This window comes from Portunus trituberculatus, chromosome 3, assembly GCF_017591435.1.
Source record: "Portunus trituberculatus isolate SZX2019 chromosome 3, ASM1759143v1, whole genome shotgun sequence".
NCBI classification, from domain to species: domain Eukaryota; kingdom Metazoa; phylum Arthropoda; class Malacostraca; order Decapoda; family Portunidae; genus Portunus; species Portunus trituberculatus.
The window spans coordinates 7,082,530-7,110,254 of NC_059257.1; the positions used below are offsets into that span (position 1 = coordinate 7,082,530).

At 39.0% G+C, this 27,725-nt stretch overlaps 2 protein-coding genes across 2 annotated transcripts; both read right to left on the reverse strand.

Moving 5' to 3' along the window:
* Positions 1–9,912: 9,912 nt before the first annotated feature.
* Positions 9,913–14,141, reverse strand: LOC123510079. The gene is made up of 3 exons (XM_045264871.1): positions 14,032–14,141; positions 12,572–12,853; positions 9,913–10,607 (listed from the first exon to the last, which is right to left on the reverse strand). The coding sequence occupies exons 1-3, from the start codon at positions 14,041–14,043 to the stop codon at positions 10,506–10,508; spliced, it is 396 nt and encodes a 131-aa protein (XP_045120806.1). The 5' UTR covers positions 14,044–14,141; the 3' UTR covers positions 9,913–10,505.
* A 6,367-nt stretch (positions 14,142–20,508) lies between these two features.
* LOC123509992 lies at positions 20,509–26,538 on the reverse strand. Its single transcript, XM_045264646.1, has 3 exons — positions 26,415–26,538; positions 22,169–22,489; positions 20,509–21,246 (listed from the first exon to the last, which is right to left on the reverse strand). The coding sequence occupies exons 1-3, from the start codon at positions 26,424–26,426 to the stop codon at positions 21,148–21,150; spliced, it is 432 nt and encodes a 143-aa protein (XP_045120581.1). The 5' UTR covers positions 26,427–26,538; the 3' UTR covers positions 20,509–21,147.
* Between the last annotated feature and the right edge of the window lie 1,187 nt (positions 26,539–27,725).

Sequence of the window (27,725 nt, forward strand, 5' to 3'; positions counted from 1 at the left end):
CACACACACACACACACACACACACACACACACACACACTCACCCAAATCACCTGAAAACCTTGTGTGTGTGTGTGTGTGTGTGTGTGTGTGTGTGTGTGTGTGTGTGTGTGTGTGTGTGTGTGTGTGTGTGTGTGTGTGTGTGACTAATTAACGAGAGAGAGAAAAATAAAACAAAAATTGATAAATATGAGAGAGAGAGAGAGAGAGAGAGAGAGAGAGGGAGACACTCAAAGATCACTCGCTCTGAGGAAATGGGTGTTTGTTTATTTATCTTCGAGTCAAGAATAATTGAATAAAAACAAAATAATGAAGTTGAATATAAGGAAGGTTTGCGGAACTCACTGAATGGCTGTCACGTGGTGGAAGTTCTTGTTTTGTTGATCAATTTTTTACTTATTACTTCTCTCTCTCTCTCTCTCTCTCTCTCTCTCTCTCTCTCTCTCTCTCTCTCTCATTTTTGTTTTATTTTTTTTATTTATTACTATTTCTATCTTTTTATTCTCTCTCTATTTCACATTGATTTTTTTTCTACTTTTTCTCATTCATTTTCATTTCTTTTGTGTCTTTGTTCTTGTTTCTTTTTTTATTTTATCCATTTGCAATTTTTTTCATTTATTTCTACTTCTTTTTTTTTTTCTTCCTTCCCTTTATTATTCCCTCATTATTCTTTTACTTCTTTTTTTTTATCTTTGTTCTTCTTTCTTTTCTCTATTTCATTCATTTATTACTTTTTCATTTATTTTTACTTTTTTTTAATTAATATCTTCGTCTTTCTTCCTTCTCTTTATCTCAACCATTCATTTATTATTATTTTTATTTATTTACTTTTTTACTTATTTCTATTCAATTCTTCTTTCTTCTTTCTTCTCTCTATTTCTTCCATTTATTCATTTCTAGTTTATTCATTTATTTTTCCTCCTTTTTATTAATTTCTTTATTATTCTGTCTTCTCTCTATTTCATCCGTTTATCTTTTACTTGTTTATTTATTTATTTATTTTTCTTATTCCTCTTTATTGCATTCATTTTTTTTTTCCGGATGTTATTTCCTCTTTTTATTATCAATTTCCTGTTTTGTTTTTATTTTTCTATTTATCTATGTTTTTTTTTAGCTTTCTTCATATATCGATGTTTTTTTTTTTATTTATTTCGTTTATTCACCTTTTTATTGTTTTCTCACAGTGTTGTATTCTGTATGACTAACACACACACACACACACACACACACTTAAACCCTTCTCAATCTGACCCCTCTTTCCCCTCACCTCTTACTTACCCTCTTAGGAATCCACACATCCTACCCATCTCTCTTCCCCTCATCTCTTCCCTCATCCCTTCCCTCGGTAACAGAAAGAGGAAGAGGGAAGAGGAGGATGGAGAGAAGAGGCAAAGATGGGTGTGGTTTTGGGAAGATTTTAAGTTTAATGTGGTTTGCCTTGAGGTATGAGGGCGTGGTTGTGGCGTGGGGGAGGCGTGGGTGCATCGTGGTTGGGGTATACTGTGTGTGTGTGGTGTGGTAGGAAAGGGCGGGTGAGTTGATAAGGTCAGTAAATCAAATACGCTATGCTCTCCCTCCACGACAGTTTATCAAAGGCCATGGATCGTCAGCCGAATTCTCAAGAGGGATTCGACAGTTAATAGTGTAGAAAATTTGTTTATCTGTCTGTAGAATTGGAGAAACACGTGTAAATATCAGTAATCTGGCTCTAGAACCACAGAAACACATATAAGAATCAGTAATTTGTCTCTAGAACCACAGAAACACACGTAAAAATCATTAATCTGTCTTGAGAATCACAAAACACACGTGAAATTCAGTAATCTGTCTCTAGAGTCACAGAAGCACAAGTAAAAATCAGTAATGTCTCTAGAATCACAGAAACACATATAAGAATCAGTAATTTGTCTCCAAAATCACAGAAACACGTATAAAAAAATCAGTAATCTGTCTCTAGAACCACAGAAGCACAAATAGAAATTAATGTAACTTCAACTAGAGCCTTTTGAAAATAGTGAAGGTGCAGTGAGATGTGTTTCAGGATATGGACATTAGTTGTGAGATGCGATTTGGGCTCTATTTGAAGTGACACGAGTTTTTAGGAATATTTATGTAATTCTGACATGTTAACAAGTTGTCTGCATTATCAACGGGACAAATACTCTTTTCAAAGGGCTCCAGTTGAAGTGACACGGGTTTATAAGGATGTTTCTGGAATTTTAGTGACATGTTAACAAGTTTTCTGTATTATCAGCGGGGCAAATACTCTTTTCAAAGGGTTCTAGTTGAAATGACAGGGTTTTAAGGGCGTTTCTGTAATTCTAGAGACATAACAAGTTGTCTGCATCATCAACAGAATGAATGTTCTTTTCAAAGGGTTTTAAGGATGTTTCTGTAATTCTAGTGACATGCTAACAAGTTTTCTGCATTTTATTAGGGAATTTTTTTTTAGTAGAGTTGTGAGTTATTAATTAGTTGTCATTAAGATAGAATTAGTTATTATTTTATTGGTTTATTGTTATTTATTATTCATTATCATTTGTATCAGTCATTATCATTCGTAAAATACCAGAAAAAACTCATTTATAGATAGTTAGAAGTAAGAATTATTAAGAAGAGAGAGAGAGAGAGAGAGAGAGAGAGAGAGAGAGAGAGAGAGAGAGAGAGAGAGAGAGAGAGAGAGAGAGAGAGCACACACACACACACACACACACACACAGAGAGAGAGAGAGAGAGAGAGAGAGAGAGAGAGAGAGAGAGAGAGAGAGAGAGAGAGAGAGAGAGAGAGAGAGAGAGAGAGAGAGAGAGAGAGAGAGAGAGCAAACAAACCACGAACAAAGACCTTTTTCACGATATGGTCATGCTTCTCGTTTTTTATGAGGTGTTGCGGAGTCACGTGACCTCGAGGGGGGGTGGTGCGTGACCCTTGACCTGCTTTCCCTTACGCGGAGGTCACGAAGGTCAGGTAATGCGCTCTGATTGGCTCCCCTTAATTGGCCCTACGTGACCTAAACTGAAGGGCATTTGTTTGTTTTCTTGTTTTGTTCTTGTTTTCATTTTGTTGTTGGTGTGATTCTGTTTTTTTGTTTATTTTGTATGTTTTGTGGGATTTTTTTCATTTTAAACTGTTTTTGTTTTCCTTTTTTTTCCTTTTTTTTGCTTTTATTTTCCTCTCTACATTTTCTTTATTCATTTTTCCTCATATATTTTCACTTTTTTTTTTTTTTTATCCTTTCATCAGTCCATCTCGCAACACACCACCACCACCACCACCACCACCACCACCACCACCACCACCACCACCACCACCACTAGAACTTACTAACATTTCCTCTTAATTTCACAACACATCACTTGAAGGAGGGAGAGAGAGCACTGGAGGATGAAGGAAGAGAAAGTGAAACAAACAACCCTTTTTCATATATAACCCTTTTTCCTTCACTTTTCTTAACCCTTTCATGCATCACGGTAACATTTTTCTAATATAACCTTTTTTATAAGCCTCTTTTTATTAACTCTTTCACGCAACAGTAATTTCTTTTTGTATTTGCTTCTTTTTCTTCCAATTGGCTAAAAGGAAGGTGAAGGGAGAGAGAGAAGGAGGAGATGGGAGGTAATGGGAGTGAAGGAAGGCATTGATGAAGGGAAGATTATGAGAGTCACGTGGAGGGAAGGTCTGGAGGGGAGATGGAGGGAACTATTGGAGGTAGTGGAGGGCAGTGGAGGAGGTGGAGATGACTTTGGTGGCGTGAAGGTCAATTAAAACATATCAAGGTCATTTTTTTGTGCTTCTATATCTCTCTGTCTCTCTGTCTCTCTCTCTCTCTCTCTCTCTCTCTCTCTCTCTCTCTCTCTCTCTCTCTCTCTCTCTCTCTCTCTCTCTCTCTCTCTCTCTCTCTCTCTCTCTAATACACTACAGCAAAAAGTTCACCTGGATTTTTTTTTTCTTTCTACCTTTCCATCTACCACCACCACCACCACCACCACCACCACCACCTTATGTCCAAAGAGGATATACTCTACTCGCTACTCGTTCTCTTTTTTCCCGCCTCTCGCCGCCTGTAGCCGTAGGTCAGCCACTTTCTCCGTCAGTAAAAAGCCAGGGACATGTTGGCAGTGTACACGGGAGGCAGGCACGCGGGGAACTTACACACACCCCTGCCCACACAGAAGGAAAGAAGGAAGGAAGGAGAATAGAAATGGAAAACGAAGGACTGAAAGAAAAGAATGAGATATGAAGAAAGGAAGGAAGAAAGAAAGAAAGAAAGAAAGGAAGAAAGTAAAAAAGATAGGAAGATAGGAAGGAAGGAAGGAAGAAAGAAAGAAAGAAAGAAAGAAAGAAAGAAAGAAAGAAAGAAAGAAAGAAAGAATGAAAGAGAGAAAAAAGGAAGGAAGGAAGGAAGGAAAGAAGGAAGGAAGAGGGAATGAAAAGAAAGATGGAAGGACATAATTCCCTGAAAGGATGTATTTCCCCGGATATATATGGTGTCAGCGGTGGGATCTTTAAAAAATAAAATAAAACAATGGATTCTTAATAACCTTCAGCGAGGTATGAATAAAGGAGGTTAACTGGGACGATTTTTTTTTTACCATGAGTCTCCGGTACGATTAGACGATTTTATTTACATTATTAACTGTCTTTGGAGGGCAGAAGACTAGTGGTGCAGAATCTTCACTATTTTAATCCCTACATAAGATCCTGAAGCTGTATAGAATCGCCAAATAGTAAGCAGAATTAGTATGAAAACGTGTCATGGTACTGAAGGGGTTAAGGTAGAATATTCAGCAGTTTTAAGTCAGTTTAATTTTTTTTTACTCAACTTGGCCTAAAATCAATGAAATCCTAATGATCATCGACGAAAAATAAATAATAGGGGTTAAACTAAAATTTTCAGGGGTTTTTAGCCAGTTTATTGTATTTTTCAACTCAACTTAGTCTAAAAACAATGGATTCTTAATAACCTTCGACGATATATGAAGGAAAAGGGAGTCAAAGTAAGATATTCAGCAGTTTTAAGTCAGTTTAATGTTTCTAACTCAACTTGGGTCTGAAAACAACGAAATCTTAATAACCTTCGACAAGATATGAGAGAAAATGAAGTTAAGGTAATAAGATTTAGCAATTTTATCCAGTTTAATGCTCGAATATACCAAAAAGCAAGAAAAACCCTCAAAATTTGGTGTCAGTTGTGGTATTTTCAACTCTGATCCTAAAAACGATGAAATCTTAATAAAATATGATAAGAATGAAAAAAAGTGGTTCAAATAATAGATTCAGAAATTTTTAACCAGTTTTAAGCTCGAAAATATCAAAAAAACAATAAAAACCCTCAAAATGTGGATTCTATGGTGGGATTTTCAACTCACTCTGGTCTTATAAACGGTGAAATCTTAATAAACGTTGATAAGAGATGGAAAAAGTTGGTTCAAATAATAGATTCAGCAGTTATTAAGCCAGTTTAAAGCTCGCAAATACCAAAAACCAATAAAAACCCTCAAAATTTGGATTCTATGGTGCGATTTTCAACTCAATCTGGTCCTATAAACGGTGAATCTTAATAAACATTGATAAGAGATGGAAAAAGTTGGTTCAAATAATAGATTCAGCAGTTATTAAGCCAGTTTAAAGCTCGTAAATACCCCAAAAAAACAAGAAAAACCTCAAAATTTGGATTCAGCGGTGGGAGTTTTATCTCACTCTGGTCCTAAAAACGATGAAATCTTAATAATATTTGATAAGAGATGGAAAAAGTTGGTTCAGATAATAAATTCAGGAGTTCTTAAGCCAGTTTAATGCCGAAAGGTGGCTGCAGCAAGAAAACACATTAGAATTTGTTTGAATGAAAGGATTCCCTCAGTGAACAGGTATCCTAATTTTACCTCGCCTCACCTGCCTCGTCTCGCCCACCTCGCCAGTGACAATGACGGGACAAAACCTGCGAGAGGGGAAAAAAATCAAGTATCCTTTCAGTGTCTGGGGAAACAACGGCCCGGGAAATTCAGGGGGAAGATAATGCGTCAACCACACCCTGCACCACCACCACCAGCGCCACCAGGAAAGGAACAAAGTGCCCGGACACAAAAGGGGGAAAAATTATGACTTGGCCACACCCTGTCAAACACCACCACCACCACCACCACCACCACCACATTAGGTATTCAAGGCAAAGTTTCATAAGTTGACTGTTGCATTACGTAAACACTGGAATTCCTTTGTGGTTTGAATAAGAACATGAGAACATAAGACAAGTGTAGCTGCGAGAGGATGTCAGTCTTACACGTAGCAGTCTCTGTATGAGCAAAGGTACCTAGTTCCATCCATCATCCCAATCCATAAATCTGATCTTTTAAAGCTCTCTATTGACTCACCACTGACAACATGATTGCTGAGTCCCATCCATTTATCAACCACTCTATTGCTTCCTTGAAAAAGAAGGAATGAAGCACAAGTGAAGGCCAGGAGGAGAAATGAAGGTTGAGAGATGCACGAGTGATAAATAACAAATCAGACACTATTTCTTACCTGGAAACAAGGCTGAGTAATACAGGTGTTGATGAGAAATGCTTACCTGTGATTACCTGGTCTCTCTCACCACTAACCTCGAACCTGGATAAGACGAATGGAAAAAAAGAGGGAAAGAGATGGAAAATAAGATACCAAACTATTTATCTACCTGGGGACAAGAATTAATACAGGTGTTTGTCTGTTTACCTCACCTGCTCTCCAGAAACACAACTTAGAACCGAGACATGACAAGAAAAAAGAATGAATAAAAAATCAGACTATATCTTTTACTGGGGAACAAGATGATGCAATACCGGTAATGACTAATGACTAATACCTGTACATACCTACCTGTACATACCTGACGTAACCTCACCTCCAGTTCAGAACCGGGATATGGCGAGGGAAAAAAAGGAGAGAGAGGAAAAAGAATTGAAGTGTTTTGTTTGTGTGAGCTCAGGTGTGGCGAGACGCAGGTAGACAGGTAATCCTCTTCAACATCCGGCTAATTCAGGTGCTGTGTGGTGATGTGAGGCAAGTAAAGGTGTTGAAAAGGTGTGTGGAAGAGGAGGAGAGGAGAAGGACGATCAGGAGAAGGAGGAGGAGGAGGAGGGAGAAAGATCAATAAAGAGGAAAAAAGAGAAAGGATGAATAAAGGAAACAAGAGGAAAAAATAAGAGAAGGAAAAGAACAGTAATGAGAAAAGAGCAAATAAAAGGAAGAGGAAAAGGAGGAGGAGGAAAAAAAGACCAAAAAGAAAGAAGTAAAGGAGAAAGAAGAAAGAAGAATAAAATAAGAAAATGAAAACAAGAGGAGGAAAAGAATAATAATGAAAACAACAGCAAACGAAAAAGGAAAAAAAAGATCAAGAAGAAAGAAGAGAAAAGAGGAGAAAGAAGAAAACGATAAAGAAACCAAGAAGAAAAAATGAAAAGAGAAGAAAAAAAGAAGAAAAGAAGAAAATACCACCACCACCACCACCACCAACAACAACAACAACAACAACAAGTTCATCTCAAGACCTGTTTCGGATGCTTTTCTCTTACGTAACTTGGCGTTCTTGGGAAGCCGGATGGGACACGCCCTGAGAGAGAGAGAGAGAGAGAGAGAGAGAGAGAGAGAGAGAGAGAGAGAGAGGGTACGGATATTAACAAAAAAACGTGTCTTTTCTACATTTTTTATCTTTTTTTTCCTTGATTGTGTAACTGAGAGAGAGAGAGAGAGAGAGAGAGAGAGAGAGAGAGAGAGAGAGATAAAAGCAAAGATGCAAAGTAGGAAAAAAACGAGAGAAGAATAGAGAGAATACAAAGAAACACACACACACACACACACACACTCTCTCTCTCTCTCTCTCTCTCTCTCTCTCTCTCTCTCTCTCTCTCTCTCTCTCTCTCTCTCTCTCTCTCTCTCTCTCTCTCTCTCTCTCTCTTTAGTTTAGTCCTCCCTTGCCTTTACCATCTCCATTTTCTAATCACCTTCATTTTCTATTTAATTAAGCAAGGAAATTAGGCCATGGAAGACTCTCTCTCTCTCTCTCTCTCTCTCTCTCTCTCTCTCTCTCTCTCTCGACATGTAAGCCTTGACATGTTAGTTCAAGGGTTCTAAGTCTATAATGTCACTGCCACGCCCATCATCATCATCATCATCATCATCATCATCATCATCATCGCAGCATCCCGCCTCTCTCTCTCTCTCTCTCTCTCTCTCTCTCTCTCTCTCTCTCTCTCTCTCTCTCTCTCTCTCTCTCTCTCTCTCTCTCTCTCTCTCTCTCTTCCTCTTCCTCTTCCTCTTCTTCCTCTTCCTTTCTTCTTCTTCTTCTTCTTCTTCTTCTTCTTCTTCTTCTTCTTCTTCTTCTTCTTCTTCTTCTTCTTCTTCTTCTTCTTCTTCTTCTTCTTCTTCTTCTTCCTCTCCCCTTCGTTGCGTCGCCAGAACACAACAAACTCGATTATTGGCTTTGAAAAACAAGATCTCTCCAAAATGTCTCTTGGAGGAAGCTGTTGACCTTGCCTGTACCGCTTCTTGTCCTCCTCGTCCTCCTCCTCCTCCTCCTCCTCCTCCTCCTCCTCCTCCTCCTCCTCCTCCTCCTCCTCCTCCTCCTCCTCCTCCTCCTCCTCCTCCTTCTCCTTCATCCTTCGTCTTGCCATTTGTATTACCGAGAAATTTTGTTTGTACTCCTTGTCTTTCTCCTCCTCCTCCTCCTCCTCCTCCTCCTCCTCTTCCTCCTCCTTCTTCTCTCTATTTTTCTCCTTTTCTGGTATACTTCATTGTGTTTTCCTCTTTTTTTTTAATTCTCGTCGTTGTTTTCCTTCTTCTCTTCTTCCTCCTTCTTTTCCTCCTTCTCTTCTTCTTCTTCTATCTCCTTTCGTCTGTTTTCCTCTCTTTCCTCCTTCCTCCTCTTCCTCGTCCTCCTCATTTATTTTCCTCCATGTTTTTTTTTTCGTCTTGTCTTCCTCCTTCATTTATTCCTCCTCTTCCTCGTCTTCCTCGTCTTCCTCCTTTTCTTCGTCTTCTAGTTTTCTTCCTTTATAATTTTCTTCGTCATTCCTTTGTCCTCCTCCTCCTCCTCCTCCTCCTCCTCCTCCTCCTCGTAAATATACCATGACAATATTAGGATAACTATTTTTTATTGCGTTCAAATCACCAGAACTAAATTACCTTGTAAGATTTATATATACACTAATTTTTCCTCCTCCTCCTCCTCCTCCTCCTCCTCCTCCTCCTCTTCCTCCTTCCTCCTCTTATGTAATTCAGTATCACCTCTGCATCGTCATCTTCCGGACTCGTGGCGTAGAATTAATGGTCAGTTAATGGGGGGTGTTAAAATATAGGAGGTGATATTGTTATGTTGGATTGAATGGTCTGTGGTGGTGGTGGTGGTGGTGGTGGTGGTGGTCTTATTCTTTCACCAGTATTTCTTTTCATTCAAACCTTGATTTTTTATTTTCATTTCTCGTAGCAGTGGTTGTCAAAAGGGTTCCTTATGTCTCGTGCAGGAATCATCGTGTTCTGCTGCTCATGTGTGTTGTGGTGGGGGGAGGGGGCGTTGTGGTGGTGTTGAGTGTACGTGGAGGGTGTACGTAAATAGTGTGTGTAGGTGTATAAAAAGGTGTTTCGTGTGTGTTGTATTTAAGGTGTGTAAAAAAGTGAGGTAGAGATTGAATAAAAAGTGATAAAAGGTTTCTCTCTCTCTCTCTCTCTCTCTCTCTCTCTCTCTCTCTCTCTCTCTCTCTCTCTCTCTCTCTCTCTCTCTCTCTCTCTCTCGCAGTTAATGAATCAAATCAGTCATTTAGATACACACACACACACACACACACACACACACACACACACACACACACACACACACACACACACACACACACACGCACACACACACACACACACAAAGGTCACAAGAAAACTACCATATCAATTTGGGAACAGTTTATTGAGTAGCCAGAACAACACAGGAGAGAGGAACAGTCAGGGTGCGGGGGGAGACACACCAGCCCTCACCTACACCCCTCCCCTCCCCTCATCAGCTGGCAAGGGGAAGGGAGGGGAAAGAAAGGGAAGGGGAGAGCAGCTTATGTCCCTTAGATCAGGTTTGGCATCGTGAATCTTCATAATAATAACGATAATTATAATAACAACGAGAGACAGAGAGATAGAAAAAAAAAAATGGAAACTATATACACATTTCGTAATAATGTAGTTTTAAGGCCTGTATTCTAAAACGCTTTGCTCTCTCCCCATCACTGCTCTCCCAAGGCTCCAGTTGAAGATACTCGTGTTTTTAAGGGTAGTTTTATAGCTCTGGTGATAGACTGGCAAGATTTCTAGTGGACTGAAAAGAGAAACTGTCTTGAAAAACCCGCTAGTTGTCTCTGTGGCCTTGAAAAATCGTCGTATTGAGAGAGAAAGCGTTTCTGAATAAGGGTTTAAACCTCATGGAAGCTAAACCAAGTGTAAAGTGACAGTACACATTGGTTCATGTTTTGGGGGTCCCGTGAGCTGCATGTCTACAGTTCCAGATCGATCTCCCTGCCGAACTGATCTACCAATTGGTCAACGTCCTGTCCGAATTGGTTGGTGAGCGTGACCTCTCCGTCGATGTCCAAACGCTGCGAGAGAGAGAGAGAAAGTGAGAGTCAGTATTGGAATGTGGCAGGAGAGATGGATAGATAGATAGATAGAGATAGATAGATAGATAGATAGAGAGAGAGAGAATAGGAGTAGAGAGTATTTAGAGACGAAACGAGAGAAGGAAGAAGATGGAAGAGAAAGGAGAGGAAAAGATACAAAAAGTAGTAAAAAGAGGAAGAGAAGGAAGAGAATGAATGGAAGACAAGAAAGAAGAGAAGAGTAGAGAAAATGGAGAAAAGGGAGAAAAAGAGCCTATGAAAAGAGTAGGAGGAAAAGGAAGAGGAGGAAAAGTAGGAGGATGATGACGAGAAAAGGGAGAAAGAGAGAGAGAGAAAGAGTAAAGGAGGAATGAATGAAAAGGAAGAAAATAGGAGGAAAAGAGCAGAGAAAAGAAGAAGAGAAGGAAGAAAACTAGAATACGAGTGAAAGAAAATGAAAGATAAGAATAGAGAATATTTAAAGAGGCGGAATGAGAGGAAGAGAAGGAAGAAGAGGAGGAGAGAGAGAAAAGGGAGGAAAAGATAGAAATAAAGAAATAAAACAAATTAATAACTGAATAAGAAATGGATATGGAGACACAGAGACAGAAAGAAAGAAAGAAAAAAAAGAAAGAAAGGAAAGAAAAAGAAGAAGAACAAGAATCATATAATAAATAATGAACTAATAAAGAAAATAAGAAGAAAATGAAAATATGATAAATAGTGAAATATGATAAAGAGAAGAAGGAAGGAGGGAATGGAAGGTTCACCAAGCAACACCACCAGCGCATGTGATCACCAGTACCGTTACAAGGCCGACCATACACGCAGACGCTGAGAGGACGCACATACAGACAGGCCAACCTTCCGGCCAACCATACAGGCAACCAGGCAACCATCCAGTCAACCATCCAGGCAACTAATTAACTATCCAGGCAACTATACAGACAGCTATACAGGCAACCAGGCAGGCAACCATACAGACAACCATACAGACAACCATACAGGCAACTAATCAACCATCCAGGCAACTATACAGACAACCATACAGGCAACTTATCAACCATCCAGGCAACTATACAGACAACCATACAGGCAACTAATCAACCATCCAGGCAACTATACAGACAACCATACAGGCAACTTATCAACCATCCAGGCAACTATACAGACAACCATACAGGCAACTTATCAACCATCCAGGCAACTAATCAACCATCCAGGCAACCATACAAACAACCAATCAACCATCCAGGCAACCATACAAACAACCATACAAGCGGTCATATCACTACAAGGTCGACCATACAATCATCTAAGCAACCAGGCAACCATACATACAACCACACAACCATCCTAGCAACCATCCAACCATCCAGCCATCAAACCATGCATTCAACCATACAAACAACCATCCAGGCAAAAAACACAGACGGTCATATCACTACAAGGTCGACCATACATTGAACCATCCAAGCAACCATCCAAGTGACCATTCAACCATCCATTCAACCATTCAACCATACATCCGACCTTCCAACCATACATCTGACCTTCCAACTATCCATTCAACCATCCAATCATCCTGAATATTCAACCATCCAACCATACATTCAACCATCCAACCATACATTCAACCTTCCATTCAATCATCCATTCAACAATCCAATCATCCTTTCAACTATCCAAGCGACCATCCATTCAACCATCCGACCATACATTTGACCAACCATCCAATCATCCATTCAACCATCCAACCATCCATTGAACCATCCAAGTGACCATCCAACCATCCGACCATATATCCGACCATCCATTCAACCATCCTACAAACCATCCAAGCAACCATTCATTCCTACCTAGACATTTTCTTCTTTTATCATTTTTCTGTCTATCCTTTTCATACTTTTTATTTTTTCTCTGCCATTTTTGTTTCCTAGCCTTCCTCCGGGGCAGCCACTTACCACCAGGAGGTTGGGAATACTGTTGGCGATGGCGACAGCTCTCTGCATGACGAAGGGATGAGGCGGCATGGCGTAAATATTATTAGCACCAGCTCCGTAAACCTTTGGCCCGTAATTTACTGGTGTAGGGGGAGCAGCAGCACCACCAGCGCCAACAGCACCACCAGTAGCACCTCCAGCACCCAAAGCGCCTCCTGCCGACCGTCCCTGTGCCCCGAAGGCGTTAAAGGGCGCTACCACTGTGAGGGCGGTAGCGGTGGACACGGCAAGGAGAAGGATGGCCTGGTGAGGGAAGGCATTGGAGTGGTTAGCATTGACACGTGCAAAAAGTGCTGTGTTTAGCATTGGTGTTTGCAAAAAAGCCTCGACGCGATGGAGCTTAGAGAAGAAAATAAGAGAATGATTATGTGATATAGTCCCTTCTGCTAAAACAAAAACAAAACTACCGTTACAAGACTGCAGAAGCGATTTATATTAGCCAAACTCAAATAAACAAATGAATAATAACAAATATAGAGAACCATGAATATAGTACCTCTAATAAACAGAAAACGCTACAAAAACAATACAAGAACACTTATATAAACAAAATATAAACAAAAAAAGAATAATAAAAAGTTTTAATCAATCTCTAAACTTAAAGAAGACAAAGAAATGAGAAATGTGATATTTGAGATCAGAAAGAATACTGAATTTGTTAAGAAACGAAAATATAAACAAAAAAACACTCGTCTGGTCTTCAAATGTGGAGTGGAAACCTGATATCTTGGAAAGGCAACGAGACAGGAACCTTCGAAATAGAACTGGCTGAACGCTGAGAGGTGAGGGGGAACGTTGACTTGATAGCAGTCCAAGGTCGACGGTTTAGTGTAGAAAATGCAATGAATCAAAAAGAAAAACGAGAAAAAAAAGAATGTACGATGCTCTCTCTCTCTCTCTCTCTCTCTCTCTCTCTCTCTCTCTCTCTCTAAACACGTCAATGCACTGAGTAAATGATAAACGCGCAGTAAAAGTGAATTAATAATAAAAAAAAAGAGAAATACTGGATAGAAAACAAGATTAAAAGACAAAAAACACGAGGAAATATAACGGGGCTGCTTGGAAGAGACGGGTAACTAACACAAGAACGAAGGAAAGTTACGAAAAATAGTTCTAAGGTAAAAAATTAATTAAAATAGACGTGAAAGAAAGCAACCGAGTGAGTTTTCTATTTCCTGCCTTGATAGCACTAGAACGCACCACTGACCACGTTTTCCTCACTCACACTAAAGAAAACGAGATGCAAGAGATGTCACTCCCACACTATCACGCTACCACGCTAATCACAACCAAGGCCGCGGGTGGAGTGGAGAGAAGTGGAGAAGAGGAGCACGAGAGAAGCCAACAAGTTACACTCCACACTCACACAATCCACTCCCCCATTTTCTACACACAGTTCACTCCCATTTTCTTCCACTTACGAGGGTCTTCATGGTGGAGAGGGAAGAGGACGAGGGAGGTGATGCTTGGAGGGCACAAACCACGCTGAGTATCCTCTTGCCCAAATGCCCCTTTTATATCCCTCTCCCTGCGTGACGTCACTGCTACCCCCTCCCCCTTCCCCCCTCCCCCTTGTCTCCTGGTTCGCTGCCCCCCCCTTCTACCCTCCATGGACCTCGTGTCGTCTTAAAACATACTACGAACGTGTCTACTACTTTTTTTCTTTTCCTTTTTTTTTTTTTTTATTAATAGCCACACCCACTTACTGTTTACGGTAAATTGTGATCTAATGCTGTCTTCTGTTGTGGTTTTGTTTCTCTCTCTCTCTCTCTCTCTCTCTCTCTCTCTCTCTCTCTCTCTCTCTCTCTCTCTCTCTCTCTCTCTCTCTCTCTTCTTGCTTCTTCCTTTCCCTTTCTACTTGCTGTCCTTCCATTTCCTGCTTTTCTACTTGTATTTCTTGCTTTGTTTTTTGTTCTCTCATCTCTTATTGTCCTTACTCTGTTCTCCTTTCTCTTTCTTCTCATTCTGTTTATTCTCTCTGTTCTTTCATTGGCTCATTCTGTCTTTCCCTTTCTATATCTTCGTGTCCTTCTACTTCTTTCTTTGCTATCATCCTGCTCTTTTTCCTCCTTTCTTCGTCCTCTCCAGCTCGTCCTCTTCCTTCTCTTCTTCATCTTTCCACCTCCTAAATCTCTCTGTCTTGCCGTCTTTATTCTGTTCTCCTTTCTGTTTCTTTTCACTCTCTTCTTTCTTCGCCTCATTCTTTCTTTACATTTCTCTATCTTCTTGTCCTTCCACCTTCTATTCCTTTTCTCCTATCCTCCTATTTTTTCTCCTCCTTCTCTTCTTCTCCAGCTCGTCCTTTTTCTCCTCTTCGTCCTTCCACATCCTTCTAAAGTTCTCCATCATGATGTGTGGCGAATCTTGGCTAGCTTAGGTTCTCATTAAGCTCTGCCATTGTCTCTGTTAGTCTTCTCTGTCTCAGTTGTGTCCATCATTACTTCAAGCCATCTGAGTCCATTTGTCTGCCTCGTCTTCCTCTCCTATTGTGTTTAGCCTGTGTCTTTAATTCCTGTCAGTGGAGTGGCTGTACCATCTCAGTTAAAGCGCTTACCTAACCTCACCTCTCCTCATCTCATCTCTTCTTATCTTACCTCACCTCACCTCACCTTAGCTAACTTAACCTAATCTAACCTCACCTCACCTCACCTAACCTTACCTAACCTCACCTTACCTAATCTAATGTAACCTAGCTTAACCTAATCTTCCCTAACTTAACCTAACCTCATCTTAGTCTAACTTAATGTAACGTAACCTGGACTAACCTAACTTGATTTAACTTTACGTAATCTTATCTTAAAACCTGATAGAGTTTAACTTATGATTATGTAACTTAACCTAATCTAATCTAACCTGACCTAACTAACCTAATCTTTATCTAACTTAACTTGATTTAACTTTATTTAATCTTGATTTAACCTAATGTAGTTTAAGCTATAAACATGTAACCTAACTTAACCATAACCTAACCTAACCTAATCATAACTTAACCTAACCTAACTTGACCAAACCTAATCTAGTCATAATCCAACTTAACCAAACCTAACCTAACCTAACCAAACCAAACTTGTATGTGATCAGACGTAATTTATTCTAACCAAACCAGACGTACTTTACTGCGAAGCTCAGTCTAGTCTCACCAAAGTTCAGCGGTTTCTTGCAAAAAGGCTGCAAAAAAACAAGAATAAGTAATGTTTTCCTTGGGTTCCTGTTATGCTGTGCTGGCCATTAACACTCGCAGGAAAATAGAGTGTCGGCAGTGTTGCATATTGATCATAAAGGATAACATGTAACACACACCACAAGAACATTGCAAAGTAAGGAGGCAGCGAAAGGCCACTTGAACTACACAAGATGGCAGACACACACTTAAAACTTACCATTCATCACTGTTGTCCATTAATTCATCCTGTTTTGCCTTGAAGGTGTCTAATTATCTTTTTATTTTAATGCCCAACTCTTTAACTATCCCATAATATATTTGTCTAATCCTCTTTTGATGTTTTATTTTAATTTCTGCTTACTATTTGGTGATTCTGTACAGCTTCAGAAACTTATGAGGGAGATTAAAATAGTGAAGACTGTGGCCATTAATCTTCTAATCTCCATAGACCCTTCGTAATGTCAATAAAATGGTCTAATCGTAAACAAAACTAGAAATAGAAATGTGTCCCCGTATTGAAGGGATTAAAATAGTGAAGACTGTGACCATTAATCATCTGACCTCCATAGACCCTTCTTAATGTCAATAAAATGGTCTAATCGCACATAAATCTGAGTAAAAACGTGTTCCAGTACTGAAGGAGATTAAAATAGTGAAGACTGTGACCATTAATCATCTGACCTCCATAGACCCTTCTTAATGTCAATAAAATGGTCTAATCACACACAAATCTGAGTAAAAACGTGTTCCAGTTCTGAAGATTAAAATGGTGAAGACTGTGGCCATTTATTTTCTAACCTCCATAGACTCTTCCTAATGTCAATAAAATGGTCTAATTGTACACAAAGCTAGAGATAAAAATGTGTCCCAGTATTGAAGGGTTGAATATCTTATAGATTTATCTAACATTTTCCTGATGCTAATATATATTTATTCAACCTCCTCTAATAATTAACTATTCGAGTACAAACTTATCCAACCTTCAATCCTTTTCTTCCTTGGGTTCGAATCCTGTCCACGCTCCGAGTGTAGGTTGGGCTTCCTCACTCGGGGCAACGGTTTCCTAGCGGGTGGGCTTTGAGATAGGAGGTACCACAAAAAAGTATCCTCTTTAGCCCAGAAACTCCCGTGAAAAGCCCACATGGTATAAATATAAAAAAAATGTGAAGGTAAGGGAATGAGGGAAGCTGCAAGAAGCGCATTTTATTTCTAAAGCTTTAAGATACTCATAGTTCCTGGCGACAACAGTAACTAGCTTAATCAACGCCACTGTCCTTTATGTTCTATTATGTTTTGTCGTTTAAATAAAGAGAATTAGAAAAAGTGGTCAGGCCAACACGTGACATTCCCTCTATGAACACATCCACGTACTTGTTTCCACCTATCATTCATACATTTGTCTAGTCTTTTAACTCCTTCAATACTGGGACGCATTTTTACCATGTATTTTGGGTATGATTAGATGATTTTATTTACATAAGGAAGGGTCTATGGAGGTCAGAAGATTATTGGCCAGAGTCCTCACTATTTCAATCCCCACATGAGTTTCTGAAGCTGTATAAAATCACCAAACAGTAAACACAATAAATATGGAAACACGTCCTGGTACTGAAGGGGTTAAGATTTCCTAACTAACCTGATTACTGAGTGCCTTCTATTCATCACTCACTTCATTTGTAAATCTAGAAATTGATAAACAAAAACCAGACAGATAAATCAATAAGCAAATAAATAAACAAGAGGAAACCTGTTGTCTTTATCTGGTGAAGTTCTGCGCAGTATTCTAATCACAAAAAAACACCCGATTAACTCCTTCAATACTGGGACACTCTTTTACCATGAGTTTGTGTACAATTAGACCATTTTATTGACATTAGGAAGGATCTATGGAGGGCAAAAGATTAATGGTTACAGTCTTCACTATTTTAACCCCTTCAATACTGGGACACTTTTTTTTACCATGAGTTTGTGTACGATTAGACCATTTTATTGACATTAGGAAGGATCTATGGAGGACAAAAGATTAATGGCTACAGTCTTCACTATTTTAACCCTTTCAATACTAAGACACATTTTTACCATGAGTTTGTGTACAATTAGGCCATTTATTGAAATTAAGAAGGGTCTATGGAGGTCAGAAGGTTAAGGGCTGCAGTCTTCACTATTTTACCTCCTTCAAAACTGGGACACATTTTTACCATGAGTTTGTGTACAATTAATGGCTACAGTCTTCACTATTTTAACCCCTTTAATACCAGGACACATTTCTACCATGAGTTTATGTACGATTAGACCATTTTTTTGACATTAGGAAGGGTCTATAGAGGTCAGAAGGTTACTGGCCAGAGTCTTCACTATTTCAATCTCCACATGAGTTTCTGAAGCTGTATAAAATCACCAAAGAGTAAGCAGAGTGAATATGGAAACACGTCATGGTGTTTAAAGGGTTAAAAATAATACAAATCATTTAATTCCTTCACTATCTTCATTTTCCTACATTTATTACACTTTCTTCTATTCACTTCATTTATTCTTACATTCTCTATCCCCTTAAATGCCAAAGCTTCACTAAATGTCACGTGAATGGACTTACAAACAACACGATTAATTGAGTTTGTTCATTATCTTTGTTTTCCTACACTTATTACATCTCCTTTTATTTACTACATTTATCCTTACATTCCTTATCTCTTTAAATGCCAGAGATTCACTAAATGTCACGTAAATATAATTGCATAAATATTCTCAAGTGTCCAATATTCTTCCTTCCCTCTTGCTCTAAAATTATCTTCTGTCTTGTTTTTTTTTTTTTTTTTCTCTCCTGTGTTTATTTCTGTTCTGTCTCATGTTTTATTGCTTTTTTCCTCTATTTCTGTTCTGTCTCATGTTTTGTTGCTGTTTCCTCTATTTATTTCTATTTTTTTTACGTTTTCCATCTCTTCTCTTCTTACTAGCTCAAAATAATCTTGTTTTAAGTTTTATTGTTTTTTTTTCTGTTTATTTTTGTTAATTTTTACGTTCTTCATTTTTTCTTCCTACTGGCTTTGAAATAATGTAGTCATTTTGCTGTTTCTTCTGTTTATTTCTGTTTATCGTTACGTTTTCTATTCCTTTCTTTCTTATTGCTCGAAAATTATCTTCTCTCTTGTTTTATTATTGTTTTTCCTGTTTATTTCTATTCACTTACATTTTTTCATCTTTTATTCCTACTAGGTCTAAGATAATCTATGTCTTATTCCTCTTTCCTCTGTTTATTCTATACTCTTACATTTCCTATTCGTTTCTTCCCGCTAGCTGTAAGATTATTAGTGGCCACGCCTCCTCCCTGCCCAGTCCATTTGTACCCTAACAGGACAGACACAGCCCCGCCCTTCAGGTACACCACGTGACTGGCTGAGTGTTAAGAGGGTTCCCTGAGTGCCCTGGTGTGTGATGTTCAAGGTGTTATGCAGTGTTAACCCCTTCAGTACTGGGACACATTTCTTATCTTGAGATTTGTGTACCATTAGACTATTTTATTGGTATTAAGAATGGTCTGTGGAGGTCAGAAGATTAATGGCTACAGTCCTCACTATTTTAATCTCCTTCAGTAGTGGAAAACGTTTTTACTTTGAGATTTATGTATGATTAGACCATTTTATTGACATTAAGAAGGGTCTATGGAGGTCAGATGATTAACGGCTACAGTCTTCACTATTTCAACATCTTTAATACTGGGACACATTTTTTACCTTGGCATTTGTGTACGATTAGACCATTTTATCGACATTAGGAAGGGTCTATGGATGTCAGAAGATTAATAGCCAATATTCACTATTTTAACCCCTCCACAAAAGTTAGCAAACAGAATGAATATGGAAACGCGTCATGCTTTTGAAGAGGTCAAATTGATTGTTATTATTCTATTATTGAATCTCGTTTCGTAAGGAATATCACTCATTCACAGTATTCTTTCAATCATTCTCCTTTGTACTGATTCTAATAGACTTTTTATATGTAAGAGAGAAGGACTGGCCAAGGGGAACAAAAATATATAGAAAAAAGTAAAAAAAACCCCACTCAGTTACCAGTCTCCTTACAGAACAGATAGAATTAACCAAAGAATAGGGATAAATGTCTTGCAACTTTTTTTTTTTTTAATGAAAGGAAGAGAACCAGCAGGCAAAAAAAAAAAAAAAGAAAAGATAAAAAAGCCCACTTTAGTGTTGGCTCGCTACAAAGAGAAAAACTTATTTGAATATCCTTATAATGGGGGCTGTGAACTGTGCAGCAAATGGATGAGGTCTGACCAGCAATTAATATAGGTCTAATATTACTTCACGACTTACAAACACTTCTAAAAACTAATCCTTACACCTTATTTCCCTTATTTCTGTGCATTGTTTGCCTGTCAGAACTGTAATGTATTCTAACGAAGTGTAACCTGATGTGGGATGAGGCAGCATAACTTGGTAGCAATACTTGACCTAACATGACCTTACTTGTTCTTGATGGAGAGGTGCTGTTAGTGGTGGTGGTGGTGGTGTTGAAGTTGTTGTTGTTGTTGTTGTTGGTGGTGGTGGTAGTAGTGGTGATGGTGATGTTATTATTGCTAGTATAATCACTGCAGCTGTTATCATTCCTCTACACACACACACACACACACACACACACACACACACACACACACACACACACACACACACACACACACACACACACACACACACACAGAAAGGGGCAGGAAAAGTAAGGGTTTCGTTTTGAGCACCGTTTATTCACAGTGTTAGCCTGGACAGCATAGTGGCGAGAGGAGCAGCCAGGGACCAGGGGAAGCACGCCAGGCGCCCCCCAAACCCTGCCCCGCCCCATGTCCGTCCCGCCCCTCACCAGCTGGCAGGGGGAGGGAAGAGGATAGGGAAGGGAGGGAAGGGGAGGGCAGCTCGTGTCCCCTGGGTGTGATTAGGTCAGGGTGGGCATCATGGATCTTCTTGGGTGATAACAACAATAATAATAATAATAATGATAACGAGAGAGAGAGAGAGAGAGAGAGAGAGAGAGAGAGAGAGAGAGAGGACAGAGAGAGCTATTTACAACAACATTCTATTTGCACATTTGTTTTTTTTATATAAGATACATTTTTTCAAGATAGAGATTAACTTACACGAAACAATGAAGAGACGAAGACTAAGTAAAGAACTAACTGATGAAACAAGATAAAGCAAGAAAAGAAGAAAAAAATACAGAAAAAAAAACAAAAGAGAACAGAGTAAGACGAAAAATAAAAAGCAATATAGATATAATTCCTTTTTGAGTACCGAATTTCTATTTTATTGACTTTTTTTAAACCGAATGAAGTGAATTATTTTATATTAGAGTTTTAGATTAATTTTGCTTAATATTCGAGTTCAATTTCCCTGCCAAAAGCATCGACCACATCCACCTCCTGGCCGAACTGGTTGGTGAGCGTGACTTCCCCGTTCAGGTCCAGGCGCTGCACGGGAGACAGAGGGAGAGCATTAGTTCACCATCAGGGAAAAGAAAAAGAGCATTAAAAGAGAGGGAGGGAGGGAGAGAGAGGGAGGGAGAGGGAGGGCAGGAGTGGGTGAGAGGGAGGAAAGAGGAAGGAAGAGAGTGAAAGGGAAGAAAATAATAGAGAGTAATAGAGAAAAAGGGGAGGAAGAAAGACAGATGTGAGGAATATGAATAGAAAAAAATGATAATAAAGACAGAGAGAGAGAGAGAGAGAGAGAGAGAGAGAGAGAGAGAGAGAGAGAGAGAGCATTAGTTTACCATCAGAGAAAAGAAAGAGGCATTAAAAGAGAGGGAGAGAGAGAAAAGGGAGGAGGATTAGGGCATTCAGAGAGAGAGAGAGAGAGAGAGAGAGAGAGAGAGAGAGAGAGAGAGAGAGAGAGAGAGCGAAAAGCATTAGAACACGATGATAGAAAACGAGGCACTTAAAGGTAGACATTAGAAAACAGAGTAATGAAAAAGAAGCATTGAAAAAGAGATCAGCAAACAAGATATTGTAAGACATGAAAGAAAACGGGGGAATTAAGAGGGAGACTTTAGAAAACATGACAAAACATAGGAAAGGATGAATAGAAGTGGATAGAAGGCAGAAGGAAGAAGAGACAAGACAGAAGATTGTGATGACGTGAGGGAAAGAGGAGGAAGAGAAGGAAGAGGAGGCAGAGGAGGAGGAACATAGAGAAAAGGTAACGGTTTAGATGAAGAACAAGAGAAAATAAGAAAATGAAGGAGGAATACGGAATATTTACATAAACTTCACTCACCAATCACTAACAAGAACTGCTACTACTACTACTACTACTACTACTACTACTACTACTACTACTACTACTACTACTACATCACATCCCTTTTCTACCATGAACAACATCACCAATACGCACCACCAGAACATTGGGGACACTGTTGGCCACGGCGAGAGCTCTCTGGATGAGGAATGGGTTGGGAGGAAGAGCAAACTGGTTCTTGGCTCCCAGACCGTACACCTTGGGACCGTAATCCACGAATCCAAGATTAGCAGCACCACCAGCACCAGCAGCACCACCAGCAGCACCACCAGCAGCACCAGCACCAGCACCATTAGCAGCAGCAGGCACGGCAGCAGCAGGGGCCCCAACTGCCTGTCCAGGGGTGCCAAATGCTGCGCTCTGTGGGGCCATTACCGACAAAGCGGCAGCGGCGGACACACTGACGAGAAGAACAGCCTGTGGAAAGAAAACGGAGGTGTGGTTTGCCGTCTTTCTGTCAAATTCACATTCATATTCAGAAACGCCTACACCTCTCGCTATGACAATTTTTGAAGCCCACAGAGACAACTAAATGGGTTTTTCAAGACAGTTTGTCCTTTTGATAAACTAGAAATCTTGCCAATCTATCACCAGGACCATAAAAAAACCTTAAAAACACGAGTATCTTCAACTGGAGCCCTTGGGAAGCAGTGGTGGTGTGAAAGCAAAGCGTCTCTTGTTTTGATGGTGTGAAATGCATGTTAGTGATGAAGTAGGAAGGAATTGGTTTTGAAATGGTTGGTAAATGATTGAGATGTAACAAGATTCTAGGTAATATTTAGGATTAGCAGTTATGATAGAAGAAGACGTGGGTAGGTGAAGTTTCCTGAAGTGATGAGATATGAAGAAATAAGTTCGTAAATAAGATAGATGACTGGCATTTTGTTTTATCTTATTTTTCGTTTTTCTTAATAATTGAGGGTTATTATCGTAGTTCTTGTGTGTTTTTCCTCTCTCTATTCTCTCTCTCTTTCTCCTCCCGTATCTCGTTTTAATCTTGTTTTTTTCGTTGAAGATAGTGACGATGGTGATTTGGGGTAATTATATGGTTAGCATTTTTTTTCTCTTATTCCTGTTTCGCTTCTGCCTCTGTCTTCATCTCTTCCTCCTCTTTTTTTGTCACTTTTTCTTGTTTCTGCCCGTAGTGGTTTGCCTTCTTTTTCTCCTTGTCCTTATCACCATCATCGCTTCTTAAATTTCTTCTCCTGTTCCTCTTCCTTCTACATTTTCATTAGTTTTTGTCCATCCCCTTTTTTATTGTGTTCTGATCTTCCTCTTATTCTTCTATCCTACTTCTCTTCCCTTTTTCGTGTTTTGAAATGTTCCTCTTCCTTTTCCTACACTTTCATTTACTTTTCCTCTTGTTCATCTTCCTCTTTTTTTCATTTATGGTCTGGTTATCCTCTTCCTCTTCTAATATCTTACTACTCTTCCTCTTTTCTTAGGCTAAAATATTCCTGCTTTAACCTTTTCTCATATTTTCATTTACTTTTCTATCTTATTCTTGTTTTGCAGTGTGATCTGGTTCTTATCTTCCTCTTCTAATATCCTACTCTTCCTCTTTCCGTGCTCTAGAGTCCTGCTTACTCCTCTCTACTAATACTACTCCTCCTCGTCTTCCTCCCTACTACTACTACAACTACTACTATTTTTTTCACTATAAGCCAACGAAAGTCTAGCCAGGAAGTGTCTGGGAGGGAGTCTCGCCTTACATCTCTTTACCTTGACTTTCCAAACAACAACAGGAAGAGCAACACACCTCACTATGGCCTCGAGTCACGCCCCGCCACTACTAATGCCTCCAGTGACCCCAAGCTCTCTCTTCCCCGTGTGTGTGTGTGTGTGTGTGTGTGTGTGTGGAAAGTTATTTGTCTGTGAATGAAAGAATTTGTAGTATGGAAATGTCTTTGTGAAGGAAGATATTGAGAGAGAGAGAGAGAGAGAGTGTGCTCAAACTTTCATTTCTACTTAATCTCCTTTACATAACACTGGAATGAACCAAAAAGTCTCGGATAATTGGACGATCCTAAAGCTTGCATTGTGAATTAAGATTGTCTGCAACGGAGCCTGAAAAAAGAAAAAAAAAAAGAAAAAAAGGCACAAGGCGGGCAGTGGCGTGAGTAAATCTGCCATTGCGTCACTGAAACCTTTCCATGGGGTGATTTTTATACCAGCTAACGAGGGACAGGTAAAGGTGAAGTGTCGTAAGGTAAAACGGAAACTTCAGCATTGTATTTTAGCTCCTATGTTTCTGAGATTTAAGGTTCAGATTAGTGTTTTTTTTTCTCTCTGTTTACCGTTTATGCTATCAAGGAATTTTATCTCTTATGCTTTTGAGTTTTAAGGGTTAGTTTAGTGTTTTTTTCTCTTTTTCTCTCTCAGCCACTTATTCTAGCAGGGAAGTTTCACCTCTATGGATATACGAATTAAAGGTTAAATTTTGATAAGAGAGCATGCGAGAATGTTGATCAGTACTGAAGGAGTTGAAATCACTGAGAAATACTTAAAAAAAAACACAAAATGGCATTCATATCACCATCTAGAGAGAGAGAGAGAGAGAGACAAACAAACATACACACACACACACACACACACACACACACACACACACACACACACACACACACACACACACACCTTTTCTCTCGACAATCTACAAAACTTAACTGAAATCTAGATAGTAATAACCGTCTTTTTTTTTTTGGCAAACGGATTCAAGCGGACACAGGATCGTTGACATTACCGGACCGATGTTACGAAACGGATGTAATAATAGTGCCACAAGAACGGATCCGGATAACTTTTAGCCAGTCACGTTATTGAGTAAGGCCTTTGTAATTGGCGACGTTGTGAAGGAGATGCGTGTAAGAAACTAGAGAGAGAGAGAGAGAGAGAGAGAGAGGGGAGAGAAAGGAGGGAAAGTGGAAATAAGTTAATATAAAGACAAATTGAGATAGAAATAAGAGAAACGAAGGAAAAGAGAGAAGGAAAAGAAGGGAAGGAGAAAAAGAGGAAGAGAAGAAGAGAAGAATGGAGAAAAAGAGAGGGAAAGTAGAAAAAAAGGGATAAAAAGACAATGTATAGATCTTTTATGTGTATGTGTGTGTATGTATATGTATGTATATGTATGTATGTGTATGTATATGTATGTATGTGTATATATGTGTTTGTACGTGTATGTATGTGTATGTGTGTTTATGTATATGTATGTATGTGTGTGTGTGTATGTATGTTTGTATGTGTATGTATGTGTATCATTTTCTGTATGATAGTAAAATGTTTTGTTTCTTGAAATATTTTGAGTATAGAAGAAAAAGTTTAGGTAAAAAATAAAAAAAAAATTGATGAATTGACTGACTGACTGATTAAGGACTGACTGGTTGACTGGTTGACTGGATGAGGGAATGAGTGAGTGAGTGAGTGTTTAGAGATTGACTGGTTGACTAAGTGTATGAGTGACTGATAGACTGACTGACTGATTAGAGATTGACTGGTTGACTGGACGAGTGAGTGAGTGAGTGAGTGAGTGAGTAATTCGTTAACCGATTGACTGTATCGTAAATTGGTGCATACAGAAACTAGACGATTAAATTTGAGCGCAAGAGAAATGAAACGATAAGATAAGGGAATAGAGAAGTGGAGAATGCCCAAATGAATGATAAATCGTGAAAGAATTAGAAAGTGAATCGTTTTTTCATTTTCTTTGTCATTACGTAAAATAAAACCAAATCTGACTTTCTACTTGAACCGGAAAGAGAAAGAAAATTAATTAGCAAAAAAAAAAATAAATAAATAAATAAAAAAGGTGGAAGAATTACGAAGTTTGATAATGAATAACAAAATAATCTCAACGGAATGTAACACTTTTCAGTCGTTCTAAATCGCATCACGTGACCACAGGCAACCGACGCCACACAAGCCTCGTTTTCTCCACCGCACGGAAAGAAAACGGGAAGGGAGTTAGTTGTCTCTCCGACCATCACTACCTCACAAAATTTCACCAAGACAAGACAAGTGGATCACGTGAGAGGCCTAAAGGTTTCCCAGCCACTCTTCCACTGATCCACTTCGTCTACTTTGTATCTCCACTCAACACTATTGGCCCGTGCTCAGAAACACTCTGCTTCCTCACCACGACTATTTTCCAAGACCACAGAGATGACTAGCGGGGTTTTCAAGAGTGTTTCTTCAGTTAGTAATGCAGAAATCTCGTCACTCTGCCTCTAGAACCGTAAAAACACCTTAAAAACTCGTGTAAACTTAAATAAAGCTTTTAAATAGTGGAGGTGAAGCACACAAGTGTTTGAGAATACGAGCCAATCTCTGCCACGCCTCCACTTACGAGAGTCTTCATGGTGCTGGGAGAGGCTGGCTGGGGGAGCAGGAAGAGAGATGTTGATGCCACAACCACGCTGGCTGACCTGTGCCTTCGCTACCCGAGCGCTCCCTTATATACTTCCCCGCCTCGTGACGTCATGCTCCCGTGCGTCACTCGGCTCACTTCACCGCGACCTGACTCAAGTACCGCGCCTCAGCCTCGCCTCATTGCAACTTTGTAAACATTGAGAGACCGACAGTACAAGATTTTTTTTTTTTTTACATTTTCTTTATTTTCATAGATGGAAATATCTGTCTTTAAAAAAAAAATGGTAATAATAATGATAAGTTAGATAAAGTGTGTCTCAATAAAATGTCAACACTGAAAGATAAAAGGATAATATCTTTTGTCTTTTATATTTCGTCCATGGAAGTATAGTAAGAAATGATAATGATAAAATAAGTTATGGTAGTTAGACAAATAAAAAAAATGACGTTCCAATGTTTTTGTTATATTTCTCTTACAAAAAAATAGTAAAAAAAAAAATCAGACAAGATGACGAGACAAATAAAAAATGAAGTATCCAATTTTTTATCAGTTTATGTAATGTATGACTAGAAATATGAGGGAAGGTGATTTGACCAGTAAAATATTGGGTACTCATTTTTTTTGTTAATACAGTTATAAAAAAAAAAAACCTTTAAAATCAGGAAAGATGAATAATCGAGTTGAAAAAAAAAGGAGATAATCAAGTTTTTTATTTATATGTCTAGATTTTTTTGTATTTTTTTTTTTTTTATTCATATCGTGGAATTAATAGTTTGTTTATTCCTTGTTGAGAAAAAAGTGATAAAAAACTGTTTGCTTTCAAGGACGCATCGAATATTTTCTGTTACATTTTGATATCCTGCTTGAAAAAATGAACTGCTAAACTGTGACTATGAGAGAAATAACACACACACACACACACACACACACACACACACACACACACACACACACACACACACACACACACACACACACACACACACACACACACACACACACACACACACACACACACACACACACACACACACACACACACACAAACTCATTTTCCTATTAAGCTGTGTTGTTATGCATTCAGTCATTCATTTACCTCATTATTAGTTAGTCAGATCGTTGATTAATTAGTCGGTTGATGTATTGGGTTAATCAGTCAGTCAGTCAGTCAGTCAGTCGATCTAAATGTCAGTTACTCCATTAGTTAGTGTGATCAGTTAGTCAGTAAGCCATTTAATTCTTTACTAATGGTGTAAGTTTATCTTTAATCTATCACCAACAAATATA

Bases quoted from the DNA above. Each gene is read 5' to 3' on its own strand.
- LOC123510079 (XM_045264871.1), bottom strand. The intron at 10,608-12,571 runs GTAAGTGGCTGC...TCTCTCTCGCAG, and splicing joins GTATTCCCAACCTCCTGGTG to CGTTTGGACATCGACGGAGA.
- LOC123509992 (XM_045264646.1), bottom strand. The intron at 21,247-22,168 runs GTGCGTATTGGT...TCTCCCGTGCAG, and splicing joins GTGTCCCCAATGTTCTGGTG to CGCCTGGACCTGAACGGGGA.